This window comes from Pristiophorus japonicus, chromosome 5 (assembly GCF_044704955.1).
Source record: "Pristiophorus japonicus isolate sPriJap1 chromosome 5, sPriJap1.hap1, whole genome shotgun sequence".
In the NCBI taxonomy this organism is placed as follows: domain Eukaryota; kingdom Metazoa; phylum Chordata; class Chondrichthyes; family Pristiophoridae; genus Pristiophorus; species Pristiophorus japonicus.
The window spans coordinates 101458429-101482198 of record NC_091981.1 but is presented as its reverse complement, the minus strand read 5'-3'; the positions used below and the strand labels follow the sequence as shown (position 1 = coordinate 101482198).

Below are 23770 nucleotides of genomic sequence, written 5' to 3'. Positions count from 1 at the left end.
AAAGAAAAGAAATTACGTTGAGAAATAAAATAAGAGATTTCCCCATTCACTGACAATCCAATTTTAAATGTAAAGAGCAGGAAATTGTGGCTGAATATATGAACATTTAGTTATTAAAGTATCAACAGGATCAGCATTTTAATAATTGAAAAAAGGCATTTTTATACCATTTGGTTTACACATGCCCGAGAATAGATTTGTGTTATAAACTATGGGTAGCTCTGGTAATTCAAAGCTTTTAATATGTGGGTCCAGGAACATGGCAACAATGCTTATCTGATGCCAAGAGAAAAATCTACTTTACCTGAAAGAAGAAAAATGTGCTTGTAGGTACAAAATTCAGTTTGATAGTAAAAGTTTTAAAGCCTCGCTTTTCTGAAAAGCTCAAGTCATGTATTGCAATGTATACCTCCCTTTCTCTCCAGTGTATAAGCTCAAACTTTCAAAAACTAAGAAAAGTGGGAGCAATGTTAAAACAAAACACCCCACACTAAAACAAGGGAAGATTCCCCATGATCACTGCATGAGCAACATTGTGGATGATTTCATCCATTTTTAATTCAATCAGAAACTGTTTCTTTATATTTATGTTACTAAGCACACAATAACCAGAGGAAAATTACTGACCAATTTTGGGGCAGACAATTTTAGAAATAACTTGCTTCATACAACAGAAAACTAAAAATGCTGAAATATAAAACATTTTTTTTTTAAGTAGTGATAGTAAGTGTTCACAAAATGAACTCCAGTTATACTACAGCTAATAGCAGTGCGATATTGCATCCCATACGAGCACAGCATCAAAAAGGATCGGTGTGTGATTAAATGCTCAGAGGCCCACTCCCCAAATAGTTAAGTTTTTTTTTAAGTTACAAGAGAATGGACAGGAGCTGCCACTTTCTCAGAATGAAAATATTTAAAAATAAGTTTAGAAAATCCAAGGGGAGCCAGTGGATAATGAGAATTTTAAAAAGTTTTGCACTAGTACAAACTCCAAGCAGTGGCTGTCTCGCATCTCATTTTAACATGCTTGGAAGTCAGACCGTCAGAAAGTGCTACGCGCATCAACATGAATGAGTTGCAATATAACTGCAGTTATACTGAAATTGTTAACTCTGCTACAAGTAATATTGATGCTAATCATAATCATAAAAGTAATGCACTTACATGAACACAAATTTCATAATCTACATAAGAGTGCCATGAATCTTCCTCCTTGACTTTTGGATCTCGCACCCACACACTTATAAATTCCTGATTGAGCATAGTAGAGAAGGATGTTAGAAATGGTCACTTTACACCAGCATGTACAACGGTTTTATTAAATGTAGCACTTTTATACATGGATGTAGAACATGTGACAGCATCCCAGAGGTTTGACGTCTTGCTTCATAATGGAAATTCCTTTAGACATATGTCAGCAGATTCACAAAACCCACAAATAAGTTAGTTATGTTTAGTTCGATCTTCCAGGCAGCAGAAAGTACCAATAATTTACACTTTGTTCACTGCGTGAAGGGCAAGATTCTGCGACCTAATGGTTATGATAGTGGACTCTCAACCTAGAGGGAGAGAGTTCAAATCCCAAGCTGTGAAATTGAATTCTATAAATCTAGTAATTTATAGGTTGGCATCAGTTAAAGTGGGCACAAACATAATAGGATCAGGAGTAGGCCCTACGACCCATTGAGCCTGCTCCACCATTCAATAAGATCATGGCTGATCATTGACCTCAACTCCACTTTCCTGCCTGATCTCTATATCCCTTGATTCCCCTAGACTCCAAAAATCGATCCAGCTCAGCCTTGAATATATTGAGACTGAGCATCCACAGCCCTCTGGGGCAGAGAATTCCAAAGATTTACAACCCTGAATTAAGAAATTCCTCCTCATCTCGGTCTTAAATGGCCTTCCCCCTTATCCGGAGATTATGACCCCTAGTTCGAGACACTCCAACCAGGGAAAACAACCTCTCAGCATCTACCCTGTCAATCCCCTTCAGAATCTTGTATGTTTCAATGAGATCACCTCTCATTCTAAGCTCCAGAGATTATAGGCCCATTCTAAACAAACTCTCATAAGACAGCCCTCTCATCCCAGGAATCAATCTAGTGAACCTCCGCTGTACCGCCTCCAAGGCAAGTAGATCCTTCCTTCGATAAGGAGACCAAAATTGTGCCCAGTACTCCAGGTGTGGTCTCACCAAGGCCCTGTACAATTGTAGCAACTAGTTCACGAATATCCTTTTGGGAAGGGACCCGTCATCCCAGCCTGGTCTATGTGGTTGACTCAATGCCCTCAATGTTACTAGGAATGGACAATAAATACTATCTTGCCAGTATCAGCAAAAAAAAAAAACAGGTGGAATTTGAAAGCAAATTCTGCTGACATCAGTTCACAGTTTAGCTGATTCACTTGATTCAAATGGAAAGTTTAAAGCAATGGCACATAGATATAGAAAAAAAGTTCCATACATAGACCCACAATGTGCAGAGTGAGGTCTTGAGCACATCGTACAGCCCCAGGGAGTTGGTGTTCTCACCTGTATCTTTATGCTAGAATACAGTTCCACAAGCAACAATCCTCTGATACCTTGCTCAAATGACTGATCTTTTAATCAGCCAGTTTATTCATTTATGCAAGCCATCACAGCTGAGCTCAATGCGGTCTTCAAAACAAGGTAAGGATTTCTAGTAGGGGTTTAATGGAAAGCCAACGATCTAGTTAACAAGTTTGTGAAATTACTACTTCCACTTGCTGAATTAAGCCAAGCATTGAGTTGAGTTAACCAAAGGAGAAATTAAAAAAGGCCCTGAAAGTCCCAAAATGAGAATGAGTTCTTTTTCTGTAAATTGAAATAAAAGACTAAGATTAAAATCTTTTTTTTTTTTTTAAAAAGGGTGGGGGGGGGGGGGGGGGAGAAAGAAAGAAAGAGAAGAAAGAGGACAAGGGGCAAACTCTCCATTTATATCTACGCATGCAATATTAATCACAACAGGTCAGCAGCTTATAGGGTGAAAACCAAAATTAGCTGTTTAGTACCTGTTGCTGTCTCTCGGTCAGCCAATTCCTTATCCACCTACAAGTTTTATGTCGGATACCCCAGCCTTACACTTATGGATCAGCTTTATCAAAGGCTTTATCAATGGCCAAGTAAACAATGCAGGACTTTTAGACCGTGGGCCAAGTCTCAGAAAAATGCTTTTCCATAGTCCCCTCTGTGGAAGTACTTCATATTCACATCAATATTAGTTTAGGGACTTCACACAAAGATCAATGTTCCCATCTTCAAAAAGTGAGCATTCAGCAGACATTTTCATTAGAAAATAGGCAGAAATCTCATCAAAACCCCCAAGTAATGACCTAATTGCAAGATACTTAAATGACCAATCACAACTGCTGTAGTTGTCAGTACCGCAAAATCAGCCAATCACTATCTCTGTACTAGATCAGTCAATCAGTGACTGTATGCACTGAAACAATGGCATGCTGCATTCAAGTAGTTGTGGGAGCCAAAGGCAACAATTTATTTTTTGGACTCTAGCTGGATAAAATTTTTCATGAGTGTTAATCAGTGAATATTTACTGGAGCTGGAAAAGCTAAAATTGCAGAAAATGCCATCGAAAGTTATTGCACCAGAAAGACTCGCAATAATCGCACATTCGATTGAATATTAAATCGGCAGTACTACAGGTGTTTCATTGATAATAATCCAAGATCGACAGAGACAAGCAAGAAAGGGAAAATTAGAACCATGAACGCGAGTACATTCATATATTTATTTGTATATCTTTATCACATCAATACTAAGAAATGAAATTAAAACATGACAATTTTCTATCATATTCATTTACCTCTCCCCCACCCCACACCCTCTTTTACTCTTTCGGTTTTCTTAATTTTTTCTTGTCTTTTTATTTCTGTGCAGCTGAAGCAGCCATTGCAGAACCAGGAGTGAAGCCGCCAGCAAGGATCGACTGCTTTGTTCAAAGACGAGAGACCGAAGGTGATATCTGCGAGGGCTTCCCATCATCTTCCAGTGCAGTGCCTTCTCTTCAAGAAGGACAAGAACATTGTGGAGACACACAGCCGAAAGAGACGGAGGGGGGCGCTGGTACAATGCAAAACTAAAATGGCAGGAAAGTTGCTCCTTGCTGCAGAAACCCGCAAAGATGAAGCAATCCTGTTGCATATCCATGGACAAGATCTTGTTTCCCTTGAAGCAAAGCATCTTAGCTGCTAACAGAGATACACCAGATTTCTGACCAGAAAAGGAGCAGGAAGACCTTCCAGAAAGCAACAGAAGTCAGTTGGAGGATCGTAAATCACCAAAATCTTCTTTCCTGACCAGAAAATTCCAAAGCAGTGGACAAAATTTCTGTCTTCCAGTTCCTCTATAAAGGATGGTGCAAGTCTGCAAAGGAGATTATTGATGATGTAACACTTTGTTGGACATGGAAATGAATGTCATGCCATACGTCAGAATGATAGCAAAACAGATCTGAAGGTGGCACTGTTCTCCAATCAGGAAGTAGACAACACACGACTACAGCTTCACAGCACATTTGCTGCCAGTTCCAGTGAGCATATCATAAACAGTCTCGACTCTGATGTCTTTGTACTGTGCGTGGTGTTCTGCAAGGACACGGATTCCAAGCTCTACTTTCACACAGTAAGAGGAAACAAGATGCATACAATAGATGTTCATCGCATCTTTGATCACTTTGGGAAAGGTGCATGTGCTGCTCTCATCGGGTTTCACTGTGTTTCAGGATGTGATTCAGTGAGTACTATGTACGGAATGGAGAAGGTGAAATCAGCGAAAGTCATGATCGCCAGCAAAGAGCACCGTTCGACATTTGAGAAGTAAGGGACCTCGTTTGCTGTTGTACAATCCCTTTGTGAAGAACTAGAGGCATACACTTGCAAACTCTACGGGCAGAGTGGATACAGAGATGTGAACCAGGCCAGATTTCAAATGTTCAAGACTGGAAGTTATGCAGAGAAGTGCTTGCCACCAATTAAAGATTCACTGTAAAAAAAACACACAGCGTGCCAATTACCAGTCTGCAATTCACAAGCGATGTCTTGAGAACATGCCGGAAATCCCATCTCCAAAGGACCATAGGTGGAAACTTGATGTACTTGGCACAGACTGGATGACACTTCCTCCAGCAAAGCAAGTGTAATGGAACTTGCACATTGTTCATACAAAAAGACCCAGTATATATAAGGAAGGCGCTCGTCTTCTCAACAAGCTACCTTGTACCGACATCTGCTCGTGTGTAGGTTGAGAATGTTGCATCTTTGCCCGAGACTTCTAGGGCTGAGGAAACAGAGACCCTGGATTCTGATAATTCATAGATATGCATTCCTTTTCACCCTCTAACTTTTTTCAGCTCTATTTTGTTTTTTCAGTACTTCTATCTTCAAAAAAAAAATCAATACTATTTATTTTATTACTGTAATTATTTGGTTGACAAATGAGTGCGGGTGTCCGTCTGAAATGTCAATAAGTGCGTATGAAATAAATGATTGCTATGGTAGATTTCTTTCTTAGCAACACAGATAAAAAAAAAAACTTAGAGGTGTGTATAACTGCACCATCTGATGCGTCCAGATCCTAGATGTCCTCAGTGATACTTTTTACCAATTTTTACACTATCCATGCTTAAAATTTAGCAGTAGCATGGATATGTCACTGTTGCTAGGGAAAAGAAAGTCCATAGCAACCATTTTTATGTTTTTCTTTGTTTTTGGCCATTTCTCAGTAACACTCAATTTTCAGACTTGGGAACATTTGATTTTTGTTTCAGATACACGTTTAACATATTTAGCACGGTTCCAGGTACTTCCCACACAGAGACTACGGAACTAAAAATCTAGGCAAGAAAACAGACTTCGGCCCACGGTCTTTGTAACATTCACCTGATTTACGACTTTCTCAAAAAAAAGGTCGGAGTTTAGGGAGACAGAATTTTATCCTTCCAAAACTATTTTGGCTTCCACTTAATCATCATAGGCAGTCCACTCTAAAAGTGAGTTCTCAGGTGACTGTACGGTCCAATACAGGAATTACAGTCTTCATCACAGGTGGGACAGACAGTGGTTGAAGGAAAGGTGGGTGGGGAGTCTGGTTTGCCGCACATTCCTTCCGCTGTCTGCGTTTGGTTTCTGCACGCTCTCGGCGACGAGACTCGAGGTGCTCAGTGCCCTCCCAGATGCTCTTCCTCCACCTAGGGCAGTCTTGGACCAGGGATTCCCAGGTGCTGGTGGGGATGTCACACTTTATCAAGGAAGCTTTGAGGGTGTCCTTGAAACGTTTGCTCTGCCCACCTGGGGCTCACTTTCCGTGTAGGAGTTCCAAGTAGAGCGCTTGCTTAGGGAGTCTTGTGTCGGGCATGCGGACGATGTGGCCCGCCCAACGGAGCTGGTAGAATGTGGTCAGTGCTTCGATGCTGGCCTGGGCTGCAATGTCTGTAAGCTTGTAATGTTTGTAACTCCACACTGTGAATGTGGACTTATTGTGTATTGCAACTACAGAGTTAATAATAAACAGAAGCAGGAGGTTCCGGAAACTTCCGCGAGCTGCCTGCCATGTTAGAAAGACCTGTGTGTGTTGTGCACTGTGAATATATCACAAGCGAGGACATGGACGTTGGTGCGCCTATCCGCTCAGTGGATTTGCAGGATCTTGTGGAGGCAGCGCCGGTGGTATTTCTCCAGTGCTTTGAGGTGTCTGCTGTATATAGTCCATAAGCTTGGTGCCAGATTTGAGGTCCTGGTCTTCAAACACTTCAGGCGAGGTGGAGAAATGACCACCAACACAAATTTTCAATTTGCTATGAAATCCATTGATGCAAAGTGCCTTCTGGAACTTGGGACAAGTAGCCATTATACATAAATTCTGTCATTTGAACAAACTTTCTCTCACTTGCTTGCAGACGATAAGGGCAACAACTGGTGTTATGGCCAACAGCCCTAGTGTATGAACTTGGGCAGTGCATCAGTGAGGCTATATTCATGAGATATTTAAAATTCATTTGCACAACTTGACGGAGAAAGATAGAGGATTCCCTGATGTGCCTTAAATGCAAGCTTTCGTCTAGGTACTTGCACCAAGAGTTAAAATAAACCTTGCCTGTAAACTCTCTTCCTGTTGGGCATGACAAAATGACCTACAGAATTGCCATGAATTCCTAACATCATGCACAATACAGTGGATACAATTTGTACTTCAGCAAAATTTCACAAATCTGCCAAGATTTCAAAGTCATCTAAATAGAGAAATTTGGGAGCATTAACATTTCTTACCTTTCTTTTCTCCTTTATCATTTCTTCCATTGTTTCTAGAAGTCGTATAGATGAGAAATCCACACAGTATTTTAATTTCTGGATGTTATATAGAATAAAAAACAAATTAAATGCACATAACATTTCTATACTTAACTAGGGTATACCAAAGCTGCTTTACTATTTTTATTGAAATTGTACTTGCTAAAATCATTTGATTTTACGAGTTAAAAATAAAAATACAAAATCAAACCTATAACGGGTTCGGTCAAAATTGTGCTATTCTACTGGCAACAGTTGACAGAAGTATATGAAGCATTAACAATCTGACAAACTGAGGAACCTTTTATTGGAATTCCAAAAGCAGATGAACAGAAAATACACACACTGGAACACTAGGCTTGGATTAAGTATCTTATTCTCGTATCCAAATCCCTGTATGGCCTTGTCCCTCTAACCTCCTCCAGCCCTATAAAGCCTTTGGGTAGGTGTTACTCCAATTCTGGCTTGTGCAATCCAGATTTATTTTGCCCCTTCATTGGTGGCCATGCTTTCAACTGCCTACGCCCCTCCCCTGCAAGCTCTGGAATTCCCTCCCTATTCCTTTGCATCTCTCCCCTTTCAGATGCTCCTTAAACCTTTGATCATCTTAATACTCAGGGCTCGGTATCAAATTGTGTGTTATCCCAAGCACCCCACGTCCGAGTTATGATACTATGTTAAAAAGTACTATATAAACGCAAGTTGTTTCTGGAATCCACTGCACCTCCAGTTTACAGAAGCTCTTGTGATTTTCATTTCCATGAGCTTCTTAAGTTTCCGGGTCTTAACTGGAATATTCTTGCACAATTCCAGTTAAATTTAGCATTTCACGAAAGTTCTCAAAATTCTAAAAAGATCATTTTAAGAGTTCAAAGTGGGGTTGTCACACATTCAGGATCCACTTGGTTATCAGATGCGTCTACCTCACGAGAACACCCAATTGTTTTTTGTATTTGAAGCACTTTGGGATGTCCTGAGGTCGTGAAAAGCGCTATATAACTGCCGTTCTCAGTTTATTAGGATGTTATTGCTGTTGCTGTATACTAATAGCAAAAATATTTTCCTTCAATATGTTTTTTCTTTTGGTAGCTGCCAGTCTTTCACAGATTAGGGCAGTGGATCTTCATGAATGGGTTTATATTTGCAGATGGTCCCCCACTAAGAAAAGTTTGAAAATAACTTTTTTTTAAACAAATTCTCCATCACTAAGCCAGTTAAAGATAGCTTGCTAAAACACAAAATGGACAGTCCTTTTGTTATTTCTACAGTGATGAGCACTCTTTAATTTATTATTTTTTTATAGCATATTTTATTCTATTGGCTCCACAATCTATGCTGTTAGTAAAGCCAGTATCCCTCAGAGAACGAGACTGAAATGCAAAAGATGGACCATCGAAACAGATATATAGACATCTGACGTTTGAACAGTCCGTTTCCACCAACAGAAAGTCTTGCCCATATCCAAAGTATACAGATCTGCATTGTTTCAAATTTTGATTGCCTAGTCATTAAAGATTGACATAGGCTGGGTGATCTTCTGTGATTTTGCTCAAAAACAGTTTTAAGTTTATGTACATAACAGACAGATTTAATTTGAAGGTGTTCACTTCATTATGCTGGTTATCTGTAATTTATAGCACAATAATTTTCAAATTACGCAAGTCCTGACCATCTGTTTAGCTGACTTTCAGACCATCTCTACATTTACAATGTTGCTGTTTTTTAACAATGCAAGACCCAAGAGCAACTTGGCCTCCTCAGCCAGTTGTGGTTCTGCTCAGTTCTCGAAGAAACAGAGTTCCCAGGAGTTACAGGTAGAAGTTTTACATGCTGATAACATTTTTTTTTAAAAACTTTTTCTAGTTTCTCTTAGCATTGGTCATTTTGTTATAATGAATTGGCTTGAGAAATACACCCTGGTAACATTTTACAGTCCTTAAACCAAGTTGGGGATGAGCTTGACCACCCGCACTAGACTTCCCAATGATGTGGCGGAGTACCATTTGACATTCAATAGTATTTACAGCACAAACAGGCCATTCAGCCTAACAGGTCCATGCTCCACATGAGCCTCCTCCCACCCTTCATCTAACCCAGTCAACAGAAAACAGGGAATCGGGATAAATAGTTCATTCTCTGGTTGGCAATCAGTAACTAATGGGGTGCCAAAGGGATCAGTGCTGGGATCCCAACTATTTACAATCTATATTAACGACTTTGAAGAAGGGACCGAGTGTAACGTAGCCAAGTTTGCTGACGATACAAAGATGGGACGAAACGCAATGTGTGAGGAGGACACAAAAAATCTGCAAAAGAACAGACAGGCTAAGTGAGTGGGCAAAAATTTGGCAGATGGAGTATAATGTTGGAAAGTGTGAGGTCATACATTTTGACAGAAAAAAATCAACGAGCAAGTTATTATTTAAATGGAGAAAGATTGCAAAATGCTGCAGTACAGCGGGACCCAGGGGTACTTGTGCATGAAACACAAAAAGATAGTATGCAGGTACAGCAAGTGATCAGGAAGGCCAATGGAATATTGGCCGTTATTGCAAAGGGGATAGAGTATAAAAGCAGGGAAGTCTTGCGACAGCTATACAGGGTCATCATGATCATCGGCAGTCTCTCGGAATCGAGGAAGACTTGTTTTCACTCCTGAAGTGAGTTCTTTGGTGGCTGAACAGTCCAATACGAGAGCCACAGACTCCGTCACAGGTGGGACAGATAGTCGTTGAGGGAAGGGGTGGGTGGGACTGGTTTGCCGCACGCTCTTTCCGCTGTCTGCGTTGGATTTCTGCATGCTCTCAGCAGAGATTCTAGGTGCTCAGCGCCCTCTCGGATGCACCTCAACTTCGGGCGGTCTTGGGCCAGGGACTCCCAGGTGTCAATGGGGATGTCACACTTTATCAGGGAGGCTTTGAGGGTGTCTTTGTAGCATTTCTGCTGCCCACCTTTGAGCTCCTTCACAGCAAACAAGCCAGAGTAGAGCACTTGCTTTGGGAGTCTCGTGTCTGGCATGCAAACAATGTGGCCTGCCCGGCAGAGCTGATCGAGTGTGGTCAGTGCTTCAATGCTGGGGATGTTAGCCTGGACAAGGACGTTGAGGTTGGTGCGCCTGTCCTCCCAGGGAATTTGTCAGATCTTGGAGACATCGTTGGTGATATTTCTCCAGCAAAAAAGGGAAGGTGGCTCAACCGTGGCTATCAAGGGAAATCAGAGATAGTATTAAAGCCAAGGAAGTGGCATACAAATTGGCCAGAAATAGCAGCGAACCCGGGGACTGGGAGAAATTTAGAACTCAGCAGGAGGACAAAGGGTTTGATTAGGGCAGGGAAAATGGAGTACGAGAAGAAGCTTGCAGGGAACATTAAGGCGGATTGCGAAAGTTTCTATAGATATGTAAAGAGAAAAAGGTTAGTAAAGACAAACGTAGGTCCCCTGCAGTCAGAATCAGGGGAAGTCATAACGGGGAACAAAGAAATGGCGGACCAATTGAACAAGTACTTTGGTTCGGTATTCAGAGGAGGACACAAACAACCTTCCGGATATAAAAGGGGTCGGAGGGTCTAGTAAGGAGGAGGAATTGAGGGAAATCCTTATTAGTCGGGAAATTGTGTTGGGGAAATTGATGGGATTGAAGGCCGATAAATCCCCAGGGCCTGATGGACTGCATCCCAGAGTACTTAAGGAGGTGGCCTTGGAAATAGTGGATGCATTGACAGTCATTTTCCAACATTCCATTGACTCTGGATCAGCTCCTATGGAGTGGAGAGTAGCCAATGTAACCCCACTTTTTAAAAAAGGAGGGAGAGAGAGAGATAACAGGGAATTATAGACCGGTCAGCCTGACATCGGTAGTGGGTAAAATGATGGAATCAATTATTAAGGAGGTCATAGCAGTGCATTTGGAAAGAGGAGATATGATAGGTCCAAGTCAGCATGGATTTGTGAAAGGGAAATCATGCTTGACAAATCTTCTGGAATTTTGAGGATGTTTCCAGTAGAGTGGACAAGGGAGAACCAGTTGATGTGGTATATTTGGACTTTCAGAAGGCTTTCAACAAGGTCCCACACAAGAGATTAATGTGCAAAGTTAAAGCACATGGGATTGGGGGTAGTGTGCTGACATGGATTGAGAACTGGTTGTCAGACAGGAAGCAAAGAGTAGGAGTAAATGGGGACTTTTCAGAATGGCAGGCAGTGACTAGTGGGGTACCGCAAGGTTCTGTGCTGGGGCCCCAGCTGTTTACACTGTATATTAATGATTTAGACGAGGGGATTAAATGTAGTATCTCCAAATTTGCGGATGACACTAAGTTGGGTGACAGTGTGAGCTGCGAGGAGGATGCTATGAGGCTGCAGAGCGACTTGGATAGGTTAGGTGAGTGGGCAAATGCATGGCAGATGAAGTATAATGTGGATAAATGTGAGGTTATCCACTTTGGTGGTAAAAACAGACAGACAGACTATTATCTGAATGGTGACAGATTAGGAAAAGGAGAGGTGCAACAAGACCTGGGTGTCATGGTACATCAGTCATTGAAGGTTGGCATGCAGGTACAGCAGGCGGTTAAGCAAGCAAATGGCATGTTGGCCTTCATAGCGAGGGGATTGGAGTACAGGGGCAGGGAGGTGTTGCTACAGTTGTACAGGGCCTTGGTGAGGCCACACCTGGAGTATTGTGTACAGTTTTGGTCTCCTAACCTGAGGAAAGACATTCTTGCTATTGAGGGAGTGCAGCGAAGGTTCACCAGACTGATTCCTGGGATGGCAAGACTGACCTATCAAGAAAGACTGGATCAACTGGGCTTGTATTCACTGGAGTTCAGAAGAATGAGAGGGGACCTCATAGAAACGTTTAAAATTCTGACGGGGTTAGACAGGTTAGATGCAGGAAGAATGTTCCCAATGTTGGGGAAGTCCAGAACCAGGGGACACAGTCTAAGGATAAGAGGTAAGCCATTTAGGACCGAGATGAGGAGAAACTTCTTCACCCAGATAGTGGTGAACCTGTGGAATTCTCTACCACAGAAAGTTGTTGAGGCCAATTCACTAAATATATTCAAAAAGGAGTTAGATGGAGTCCTTACTACTAGGGGAATCAAGGGGTATGGTGAGAAAGCAGGAAGGGGGTACTGAAGTTGCATGTTCAGCCATGAACTCATTGAATGGCGGTGCAGGCTAGAAGGGCCAAATGGCCTACTCCTGCACCTATTTTCTATGTTTCTATGTCTACTGTATATGGTCCATGTCTGAGCCATACAGGAGGGCAGGTATTACTACAGCCCTGTAGACCATGAGCTTGGTGACAGTTTTGGGGGCCTGGTCTTCAAACACACTTTTCTTCAGGGTGGCCGAAGGCTGCACTGGCACACTGGAGGTGGTGTTGGATCTCGTCGTCGATGCCTGCTCTTGTTGATAGGAGGCTCCCAAGATATACAGGGTATTGGTGAGCCCACACCTGGAATACTGCGTGCAGTTTTGGTTTCCATATTTACGAAAGGATATGCTTGCTTTGGAGGCAATTCAGAGAAGGTTCACTAGGTTGATTCCGGAGATGAAGGGGTTGACTTATGAGGAAAGGTTGAGTAGTTTGGGCCTCTACTCATTGGAATTCAGAAGAATGAGAGGTGATCTTATCAAAACATATAAGATTGAGGGGGCTTTCCAAGGTGGATGCAGAGAGGAGGTTTCCACTGATGGGGGAAGACTTGAACTAGAGGGCATGATCTTAGAATAAAGGGGCTGCCCATTTAAAACAGATGAGGAGAAATTTTTTCTCTGAGGGTTGCGAATATGTGGAATTCGCTGTCTCAGAGAGCTGTGGAAGGAAGCTGGGACATTGACTAAATTTAAGACAGAAATACAGTGTCTTAAATGATAAGGGGATAAGGATTATGGGGAGCGGGCAGGGAAGTGGAACTGAGTCCATGATCGGATTAGCCATGATCTTATTGAATGGTGGAGCAGACTCGAGGGGCCGTATGCTCCTATTTCTTATGTAACATATACCTCTATTCCTTTCTCACTCATGCTTATTTAGCTTCCCCTTAAATGCACCTAGGCTACTTGCCTCAATGACTCCTTGTGGTAGCGAGTTCCCTATTGGATTTATTAGCAATTACTTTTCATTTATGGCCCCTAGTTCTGTTCTCCCCCACAAGTGGAAATATCTTCTCCAAGTCTACCCTATCAAACCCTTTCATAATCTTAGAGACCTTGATCAGGTCACTCTTCAGTCTTTTCTTTTCCGGAGGAAAGAGCCCCAGCCTCTTCAGTCTTTCTCGACAGGTAGAACCCCTCAGTTCTGGTATCATTTTAGTAGATCTTTTTTGCATCTTCTCCAATGCCTCTATATCCTAATGGACTAGAGGTAGCATGCTTAAAGTGTGTGCGTGTAAATGCTACAGCAACTTCAGGCAAGGGCAGATGCGTGGTTAAACGCTGAAATGCAACAGTTGCTATCCCAGTTGCGCTGCTCCATCGTTAGCTTCACGAAAACAGCATCTCACTGTCTGCCTCACCATTGAAATGCATTGAACAGTGGGAAGTTGCTGTACATGCACAGTACATACAAACTAAACTCGCCACAGAAAGTTAAGTCTCGTCATTTCAGTCCAAGTACTTTTAACAACTTGAGTGTTAATTACTGCCAATCAACCTTTGACATTGAAAATTAATTATAGGTCTGGAATCTCATTCCTTCAGGTTTTAATTGTTGGAGATTTAAAAAAGACAATTAAAAACATTTTGTTTCTTTTTCTAAACTTGCCTCTTTTTCCCTTCTATTTTTCTTTCTGTACCTAATTGAATTTATCCACTTGAACTTACACTCTTCAATCCATGCACTGTTAATTTCACAATCCTTCAATCAGATTGGTTAAGACGATACAGATGCTTGCCCTGTTCACCGGTCCAGATGCCCAGTTTCCCTCACTGCAACGTTATCAGCTCACACTTTCACTAACTTGCCACGCAAATAATTTTAAACACCTAAACATGCAAGGGCAAGTCTAACTGATTGATTAGATACCGTCACAGCAAATTATGGCCCAACCTTACAAGATGTTTGTAGGAGTGACAAAACACCAGCTGATAAGCTCTCAAAATCAACTGCAAACTGAACAAAAGTTGAAGCAAGCTATTTCACACCAGCTTCTGAAATAACCGAAATTCTGAACTTACCTGGTACAGAAAATCAAGACAAGCTGAAACCATCAAAAGGTGCTTTTACACAAAGTGCAGCTGACCCCAAACACAGTTCTCCACAATGTAAACATCTCAATGTTGCAATTGGTTTAGGAATCTGCTGTCAGGTTAAGGTACCCAAGTGAGTAATATAAACACGGAGCCACTCCCATGTATTATACAGCAGAGCCCAGCTTGCCAATAGGGACCAGCTTCTGCACAGAGCGTAGAAGTGGCAGAGTTTATAGAGTTCACTCTTCTAAAAAGCATTTGGACAGAATTGTCCTAAAGAAACAGACAAGGCAAGTCTAACTGGGTGAGTAAGGTGTGCTGAATGACCTTGATCCTACCTTCTTGCTGTACAGCAGCAGTGCAATACGGTTTGAAAAATTTAAGCCAATGCCTCCAAGCACAATACATCATAGAATCTTACAGCACAGGAGGCCATTGATCCTACGAGTATAGTATTAGGCAGTCCCTCGTATCGAGGATGACCCGCTTTCACACTAAAAAGGGATGAGTTCACAGGTGTTTTGATGAGGGACCTGACATTCAAGGTCTCGAACTACATATTGAAGGGTGGAAGATGCCTGTGCGTGGATTCTTTTAACTTGTTACACACCAGCCACCACACGGGCTTGACAGAGCTAGGTCTTGATCCAGTGGCAAGGGTTAACTAAGACTGCTGTGTCTGTGCCGGCTCATTGGACGAGCTATCCAATTAGTCGGACTCCACTGTTCTTTCCCCATAGCCGTGCAAATATTTTCTTTTCAAGCATATATCTAATTCCCTTTTGAAAGTTACTATTTGAATTTGCTTCCACCAATGCATTCCAAATCATAACTACACTTCAAAAGAAATGTATTTACAGTGAGTCACTGTTGTAACAGAGCAGCCAATTGCATACAGCAAACTCCCACAAAACAGCAATGTGATAATGACTTGTTATATTGATTGAGGGATAAATATTGGCCAGGATACCAGGGATAACTCCCCTGCTCTTCTTCAAAAATAGTGCCATGGAATCTTTTACCCAACAGAGCAAAGGGGCCTCGGTTTAATGTCACATCCAAACGACAGGACCTCAGACAGTCCAGCACTCCAGCACTCCCTCAGCACTGCACTGAAGCCTAGATTTTGTGCCCAAGTCTCTGGAATGGGACTTGAACACACAACCTACTGACTAGAGGAGTGCACGCTACCCACTGAACCACAGGTGCCACATAAAAATGGAGAGAACCTGAACAGTACCTAAAGCATATGTAAAAAGTTGCACTGAGGTAGCTACTCCTTCTCCTATTTCTTATGTTCTTATGTGCTTAATCTATGACTTCCACAGGCTCATAGAAGGCTGAAATCTTAAATAAAGCAGGCTACAAACCTTTACATGGTGCCAGAACTGGGATAGAAATGGGAGATTTATAGCTCCCAGATCATAGAAGGAAATGTTGTGGAAGCAGAGAAAATGGAAGCAGTGTTTTCAAGTGTACGCATTACAGTCATTATGTGAGCACATTTGAAGAATGGATCACATCTCAAAAGATTAATACAGGTGGCATGTGTGCAAACCAGGTTTCAAGCTCAAGGGGAAAGCATTGATCAATATTTAAGAGATACAATGTGGAAAAAAAGTTAAGTGAGCAGGAGCCTCATTAAAGGCAGAATTTTAGTTGAGATAATAGATGATAAAGTCAGAGCCAGATTACTAAGCAAATAGCAGCATAGATCTACAGAAAGCAGCTGAATATTTGCCAAGCACCAAAACACAGCTGGAGTATCAGATGTCACTTCCTACAATGAAAAAGAAAGCAAGATCTGTTGGACTGCTTTCTTGTTTTTCATTTCTTTAAATGCCAGATTACTCACACACACACAGTTGTAGCAATGCAGGATCAGGGCTTTACTGAAATTCCATACTTCACAAAACCAGTATGAGCACTCTGTCCGACAACACATTTCACGATTCCAGTACGAGCTGCTGAACAATGGTTCACTCACATCTCGTAACAAATGTCACCTTTGATCACTACATTCCATAAATCAGTTCAAAGATACACACAAATGTCAACAGAGTAACACGAACTAAACAAACATGCACTTCCATAAACACACAAGTGAACTGATTGCCCGAATAAACTCTTCCCATCATTTTATTACCATAAACACATGTGACCAGATTGCTGACCTGATGGGCAAGCAGGTCAGTCCTCTGATCTGTGGAGATACATTTACCTTAAAATCCCCTTACACAATTTATAACCCATGCTCAGCAGAAAGCTGTTTTAACTCAATGTGTTGATCCCACAGACTGCCCAGAAAGAACATTTGAGTTACTCAGGCAATGTGAAGCCTCATTCCAACAAGATCTTTAAGCTAGGCAGGGGAATTTATTTTAATGTGCCAGTCAGTTTACAAGGCGGCACGCATACAACTGAACAAGTCTAATGCAAAGTTGGTAATGAACTCTGGCCATATCAAGTAAATAGAAAAATGTGATGAATATAAAATGTGGAATTTAAATTTCTGGAACAAGTTGAGCCAGTTCCTGGAAATCAGTTAAGACTTATCAAAAGAACTGATGCAGTGAGCAACAAGTGCTAAAAAGTGCCAGATGCGGGCTGCTCTATTTAAAGAGTTAAGATGCATAGAAGCAAAGCACAGCATATGATTAAAAGTCAACTGCTCAATTATACATCCACAAGGAAATCATCAGTATCACTTCATGACAAAGTTTATGACGAGCTGAATAAAATGGAGAAACGATGTAATTACAAGATCAAGAACTAAACCAGTGAGTCAGCAGTATGGCAACAGTAGTCAAGCCAAACTGCAAATTAGTGAATATATCTGAACCTTAAAATGGTTTAAATAATACAATAGAAAAAGAGAACCTTATCCAAGCCAGACCATAAAGGAAGTCGTGTCCAGGTTTGCAAATGATTAAATCTAATGTGCACACAGGAGTGCCCTTTGGGATCACCCCAGCTCCAGAAACTTTCCATCACATAGGCCCCTAGACCCAATATTTACTGGGGCGGGGGAGAAAGGAGGAGCTCTGTTCCGAATGTTGGAGTTTTAACTTGTGCCCTTTTTTTTTTTTGCAGGATCCCTGCCAAAAAGCCAGCCAGATTGACAGACTCGACTTCCTGTTGGGCAGGGAACGCTCCAGAAGAAGCCACAGCCAGGAGCAGGTAGGTTTCCTGCTGCTCGTGTTAGTAATTGCAAGGAGGGGGTGACATAGCGTGGATTGGAGGGTCGGGGAATGATCACAGGGGATCGGAGAGAGATCGGGGGCAGAGATGAGGCGGGGGGAGAAGGATCGGGTCAGCAGGTATACTAGGGGGAGGGAAGGAGAGGGGGAAGCACTTCTGCTCCTCCTGGTCCACATGCAGTGCTGGAAAAACACTTGCCTTTTTCACACAGCAGTACTAGTCTCCCTTTAGCTGTTGGGTTTCCCAAACCTTGGGAAATCCAGCCAACCAGCTTTCAGCCTGGAAGACAAAATCTGAGGCACATAGCTTCATTTAAAATATGAGTAACCCGCCTCCTGGGAGCTGGTAGTTTGTCTGCCTGCCATCACACCTCGGTTAAAACCGGAAGTAGATGGGTTGGTTTGGGTTTGAGACGTAATATTTTAACATCCAAACCAACCCAAACCCACCCGTTTTGGGGGTTTAAAATTACCCCCATCAGGTCAGATCCTAGAAGGTATTGAATGAGTGGAAGTTATTATAGATAATATGTTGATTTGGGAACAGAATGAACAAACATAACAAAATGGTTGTCCGATGAGCAAGGCAACATAATGTGAAACATAATATGAACAAGTGCACAAAGTACAAGAAGTCAGTTAGTCAAGACTCAGCAAAAGGACTAAAGGCTGATGAAATCGCTCAAAAAAGTTAAAAGCTATGCAACCAAATTTTTTTTTTTTTAAACCTGCAACAGTATGTTGGCATAGTTAGGCATGTTCGAGCCCAAAAACAAAACTGCAAATGAAAGCCTACTTGAAATAGACGTATGCATGATGGAAGATTTGAAGAGCTGCAATGCCTGGTGACAGAAACCCTCATGCTGAAATACTACGATGTGACCATTCCAAGAAGGATCAGCATTGATGGCATGCAGTTCAGGAATAGGTCCAGAATGATTACAGGAGGAACAGCTCATAACATGTGCCTCACAATCAATCACAGCTTTGCCCAGTAAGAGAAAAATTGAAGCTGCATATTTGGGGGTAAAAAATGCAACCATTATGTGTACACAGGAAATTTTGTGACAAAGAGTAGACAATTTTTCAATGCTTCACGAAACACAACCAAGATTCCAGAGCATGCTATTTAAGTTGCAAAAGTATAAATTGACAGTAGAAAATGAGACAAGATGAAATGAGAAACAGAAAAAGTTGAAATTCCTCTTCTTGCAAGGATTTGACACAAAATCGGATATAATTCAAATGCTGGAGAGATACACACACACACAAATACACAAACATTTTCAGGATGTAGGTGGCACTGGCAAGGTTGCATTTATTGCCCATCCCAAATTACCCCAGGAGGTGGTGGTGAGGCATCTCCTTGAACCATTACAGTCCTCGTGATGTTGCGGATTCCAGAATTCTGACCCAGCAACAAGTCCAAATCAGAATGGTGTGTAATACAAATCGGCGTGATGCTGATGGTGGACTCTATGATGGTGGTACTGTTGAAGGTCAGAGGGAGTTGGTTAGGTTTTCTTCTTAGAGCTGGGTTACTTTCTGTCAATTGTGGTATGAACATTACCTGCCACTTGTCAACCCAAGCCTGGACCTTGTGTAAATCCTGCTGTAAGCTGGCATGACTACTCCATATTCAGAGCAGTTATGAAAGCACTAAACACACTCACTGAACTGGTCCACTCCTGACTGAGGGAATGTCACTGAAACAGCCGAAGATGTCTGGGCCACGACATTGCAGGAGTTCCGCGAGGCAGTGATTGCCCTCTGGCTATCATTACCACTTTATGTGGCGGGTATGAATCCAGCCACTGAAGGGTTTTCCCTACTATCTGTTTCGGTCGAGCTCCTTTGTGTATACTTGGGTGAAATGCTGCCTTAATGTTGTCACCTTTCCTCTGGTATTCAGCTTTTGATCGAGGACTTGAACGCGATCAGGAGCTGCGTTGTTATGGCAGAAACCAAACTGATCATCAGTTATTGGTGACTTGGTGTTACCGGATGGAAGTAATCCACATTGCTATCACTTTGCTAATGGTTGGGAGGAGGCAGTTTTTTCCTGGATTAGGTTTGTCAATAGAGCATATCTGGGCAAGTTTCCTCATCAGCTAGATGCAAGCATCATAACTGCAATGGAATAGTTTGGTAGTGGGGAGTTCTGGTGTATCCATCAGCGACCAGTGTACTCATCTGCTTCTAAAGGTCATGTGGAATGAAGCGAATTGGTTGGCCATTGGCATCTCTAAAGGTATGGACCCCCTGAGGAGGACAAGTAGGATTGTCATCTTGGCTGAAGACACTTACAAACATTGCAACCTTGTCTCTTGCATTCACGTACTCTACTCTGCCATTGTTGAGGATGAGGATGTTCATGGAGCCACCCCCATAGGTTAGTTACAGAAGAAATAGGAACAGGAGTAGGCCATATGGCCCCTCGAGCCTGCCCCACCATTCAATATCATGGCTGATCTGATCATGGACTCAGCCCCACTTCCCCGCCCGCTCCCCATAACCCCTAATCGTTTAAGGAACTGTCTACTTCTGTCTTAAATTTATTCAATGTCCCCGCTTCCACAGCTTTGAGGCAGCGATTGCCACAGATTTACAACCCTAAGAAATTTCTCCTCATCTCTGTTTTAAATGGGTGGCCCCTTATTCTAAGATCATGCCCTCTAATTCTAGTCTCTCCTATCAGTGAAAACATTCTCTCTGCATCCACCTTGTCAAGCCCTCTCAATCTTATATGTTGCGATAAGATCACCCCTCATTCTTCTGAATTCCAATGAGCAGAGGCCCAACCTACTCAACCTTTCCTCATAAGTCAACTCCCTCATCCCCGGAATCAACCTAGTGAACCTTCTCTGAACTGCCTCCAAAGCAAGTATATTCTTTCGTAAATATGGAAACCAAAACTGCACGCAGTATTCCAGGTGTGGCCTCACCATTACCTTGTATAGCTGTCCCTGCTTTTATACTCCATCCCCTTTGCAATAAAGGCCAAGATATCATTGGCCTTCCTGATCACTTGCTGTACCTGCATACTATCTCTTTGTGTTTCATGCACAAGTACCCCCAGCTCCCGCTGTATTGTGGCACTTGGCAATCGTTCTCCATTTACATAACTTGCTCTTTGATTTTTTTTTGCCAAAGTGCATGACCTCACACTTTCCCACATTATATTCCATCTGCCAAATTTTTGCCCATTCACTTAGCCTACAAAATTTGTGTCCTCTCCTCACACATTGCTTTTTCTCCCATCTTTATATAGTCAGCAACCTTGGCTACGTTACACTCAGTCCTTTCTTCCAAGTCATTAATGTAGATTGTAAATAGTTTGGGTCCCAGCACTGATCCCTGCGGCACCCCACTATTTACTGGTTGCCAAACAGAGAATGAACCATTTATCCCGATTCTCTGTTCGTTAGACAATCTTCTCTCCATGCTATTATATTACCCCAACCCTGTGAACTTTTATCTTGTGCAGTAATCTTTTATGTGGCACCTTGTCAAATGCCTTTTGGAAGTCCAAATACACCACATCCATTGGTTCCCCTTTATCCATCCTGTTCGTTACATCCTCAAAAAACTCCAGCAAATTTGTTAAACATTAATTCTCCTTTATAAATCCATGCAGACTCTGCCTGACCGAATATTGCTTTTCAAAATGTCCTGCTACTGCTTCTTTAACAGTGAAAACCAACATTTTCCCAACCACAGATATTTGGTTAACTGGTCTATAGTTTGCTGCTTTTTTGTCTGCCTCCTTTTTTTTTTAAAAATAGGGGCATTACATTTGCAGTTTTCCAATCTGCTGGAACCTCTCCAGAATCCAGGGAATTTTGGCAAATTACAACCAATGCATCCACAATCCCCGCCACTACCTCTCTCAAGACCCTAGGATGCAAACCATCAGGTCCAAGGGATTTATCTGCCTTTAGTCCCAGTATCTTACTGAGTACCACCTCCTTAGTGATTGCGATTGTGTTAAGTTCCTCCCCCCTATTGCCCTTGACTATCCACTGTTGGAATATTGTTAGTGTCCTCTACCGTAAAGACAGATACAAAATATTTGTTTAGAGTTTCTGCCATCTCCAAGCTCCCCATTACTAATTCCCCAGTCTCATCCTCTAAGGGACCAACATTTACTTTAGCCATCCTTTTCATGTACCTATAGAAACTCTTGCTCTCTGTTTTTATATTTTGTGCTAGTTTACTTTCATAGTCTATCTTCCCTTTCTTAAATCAGTTTTTTTTTAAAGTCGTTCTTTGTTGGCTTTTAAAAGCTTTCCAATCTTCTGTCCTCCCACTAGTTTTGGCCACTTTGTATGCCCTTGTTTTTAAAATTGGATACCGTCCTTTATTTCTTTTGTTAGCCACGGATGGCTATCTTTTCTCTTACACCCTTTCCTCCTCACTGGAATATATTTTTCTTGAGTTGTGAAATATCTCCTTAAATGTACACCACTGTTCATCAACCGTCCTGCACTTTGATCTATTTTACCAGTCCACTTTACCCAACTCTGGCTTCATACCTTCATAGTCTCCTTTATTTAAGCTTAGTACGCTGGTTAGGGATCCAACTTTCTCACCCTCCATCTGAATTTGAATGCTATGATCACTCATTCTGAGGGGATCATTTACTAGGAGATTGTTTATTAATCCTGTCTCATTGCACAGGACCAGATCCAAGATAGCCTGTCCCCTGATTTGTTCTGTTACATACTGCTCAAGGAACCCATCCCTTATGCACCCTCTGAACTCCATTATGTTGACTTTTACCAACATGCATGTGTCCGTTCCTATAACCAAACCAAAAAAGTTGTCAAGCGTCCAATACAAATGCAAATCAAATCTGAAGTGGTCCTCTACATTCCTTAATACAATGATTAAAAACTATCGTTTTTAAAAAAAAAACAGCAAAAGTTTATATTTTACAACAGGAAAGTCAGATACAAGTCTATATCCTCAATAATTGTGAAAACTCCAGGAAAACAAACAGTTCTGATTTCCGTATATACAGAAAATTTTGCACTATATGACCATAAATTTAACATTAAAATGTCAGTCCATTTCAAAATCATAATTGCAATATTTAATAACTGATCATTCCTTCCAGATGCACATTTGCCCTCATCTCACATGTGCAATCAAATTATCCTTGTAATCAACAGATAATTTTGCATACTTTAAAGGTTGTCTATAACATGAAAAAGTGGTTTTAAAACAAAAAAAGCTATTGAAAATGCATTCTTACCCAAATGTCTTCATCCCATTTATAAAAATACATTCATGTGCATTACAGACTATGGTGAAGCAGTGGATTAGAAGATTATCTTTTGACCTTTGGAATCCAACCATTCTGATGGGATGAAAATCTTCCACACTTTAAAGCATGAATGGGTGTTTGGTCTCAACCCAATTCCGGTGGCCTGAAAACCAATTTTACACAAACGACAGCATTGATCCCTGGAGCCCAGAAAGTTAGCCGGTGTAGGAAACAGAGGGAAGGGGAAAAAAAAGGGTATTTGACTCAATAGTTACACTATGTACTGAAGATAAGAAAATGCCATCAGACTCATGCTCACAAGCACTAGCCCCATTCCGATGTACCCACCCATCCTTCATCCCTCTTCTTCCCCCATCTCCTGGGAGAAATCAAAAAGCACAAAGATCCGTCGCCAATTCAGGAAACCTCAATGAAAAAATGTCCACTCCAATCGATCAAAAGTGACCAGGGCAAGCCTCAGAAACCGTTAGTTATTATCCCAAATAATGCTCCTCTTCTGCTATGATCCGTTTTTCAGAAACATGTCTAATGCCTTCTTGAAATACTGCTTATGGAAAGTGTGACTGAAAGGAGACTGATAGCAACAAATATTCCACCCTGCAACTGGTCATTTTAAATTATAATCTTTAGCTGAGTTATACAGAGCACCAATGAAAATGGAAACACTGGTGCTCAAAACACTGCCAGAGTGGGTAGATAGTTTGCATCCACAGACCCACAAGTTGAGTTCGATTGCAGGCCTTG

The 23770-nt window shown here is 41.7% G+C and overlaps 1 protein-coding gene and 1 long non-coding RNA gene across 4 annotated transcripts in view; one reads left to right on the top strand and one right to left on the bottom strand.

Annotated features, from left to right (window-relative positions):
• The window catches only part of LOC139264408 (uncharacterized), a 35809-nt gene extending 29269 nt beyond the window's left edge, over positions 1 to 6540 (top strand). Inside the window, exon 4 of the long non-coding RNA XR_011593341.1 lies at positions 3930 to 6540. This is a non-coding gene — a long non-coding RNA (uncharacterized lncRNA). The remainder of the gene's footprint in view (positions 1 to 3929) is intronic.
• snx10b (sorting nexin 10b) overlaps positions 1 to 23770 on the bottom strand; it is a 68422-nt gene that overhangs the window by 19429 nt on the left and 25223 nt on the right. For 2 of the 3 annotated variants that reach the window (XM_070880813.1, XM_070880811.1), the window contains 2 exons: positions 7316 to 7393; positions 1168 to 1254 (listed from right to left, as the gene is read on the bottom strand). In XM_070880813.1, the coding sequence (XP_070736914.1) occupies positions 1168 to 1254; positions 7316 to 7393 (165 nt within the window). Of the gene's footprint in view, positions 1 to 1167; positions 1255 to 7315; positions 7394 to 19075; positions 19156 to 23770 lie in introns of those variants that run through there. The other variant, XM_070880812.1, reaches the window with a different exon arrangement.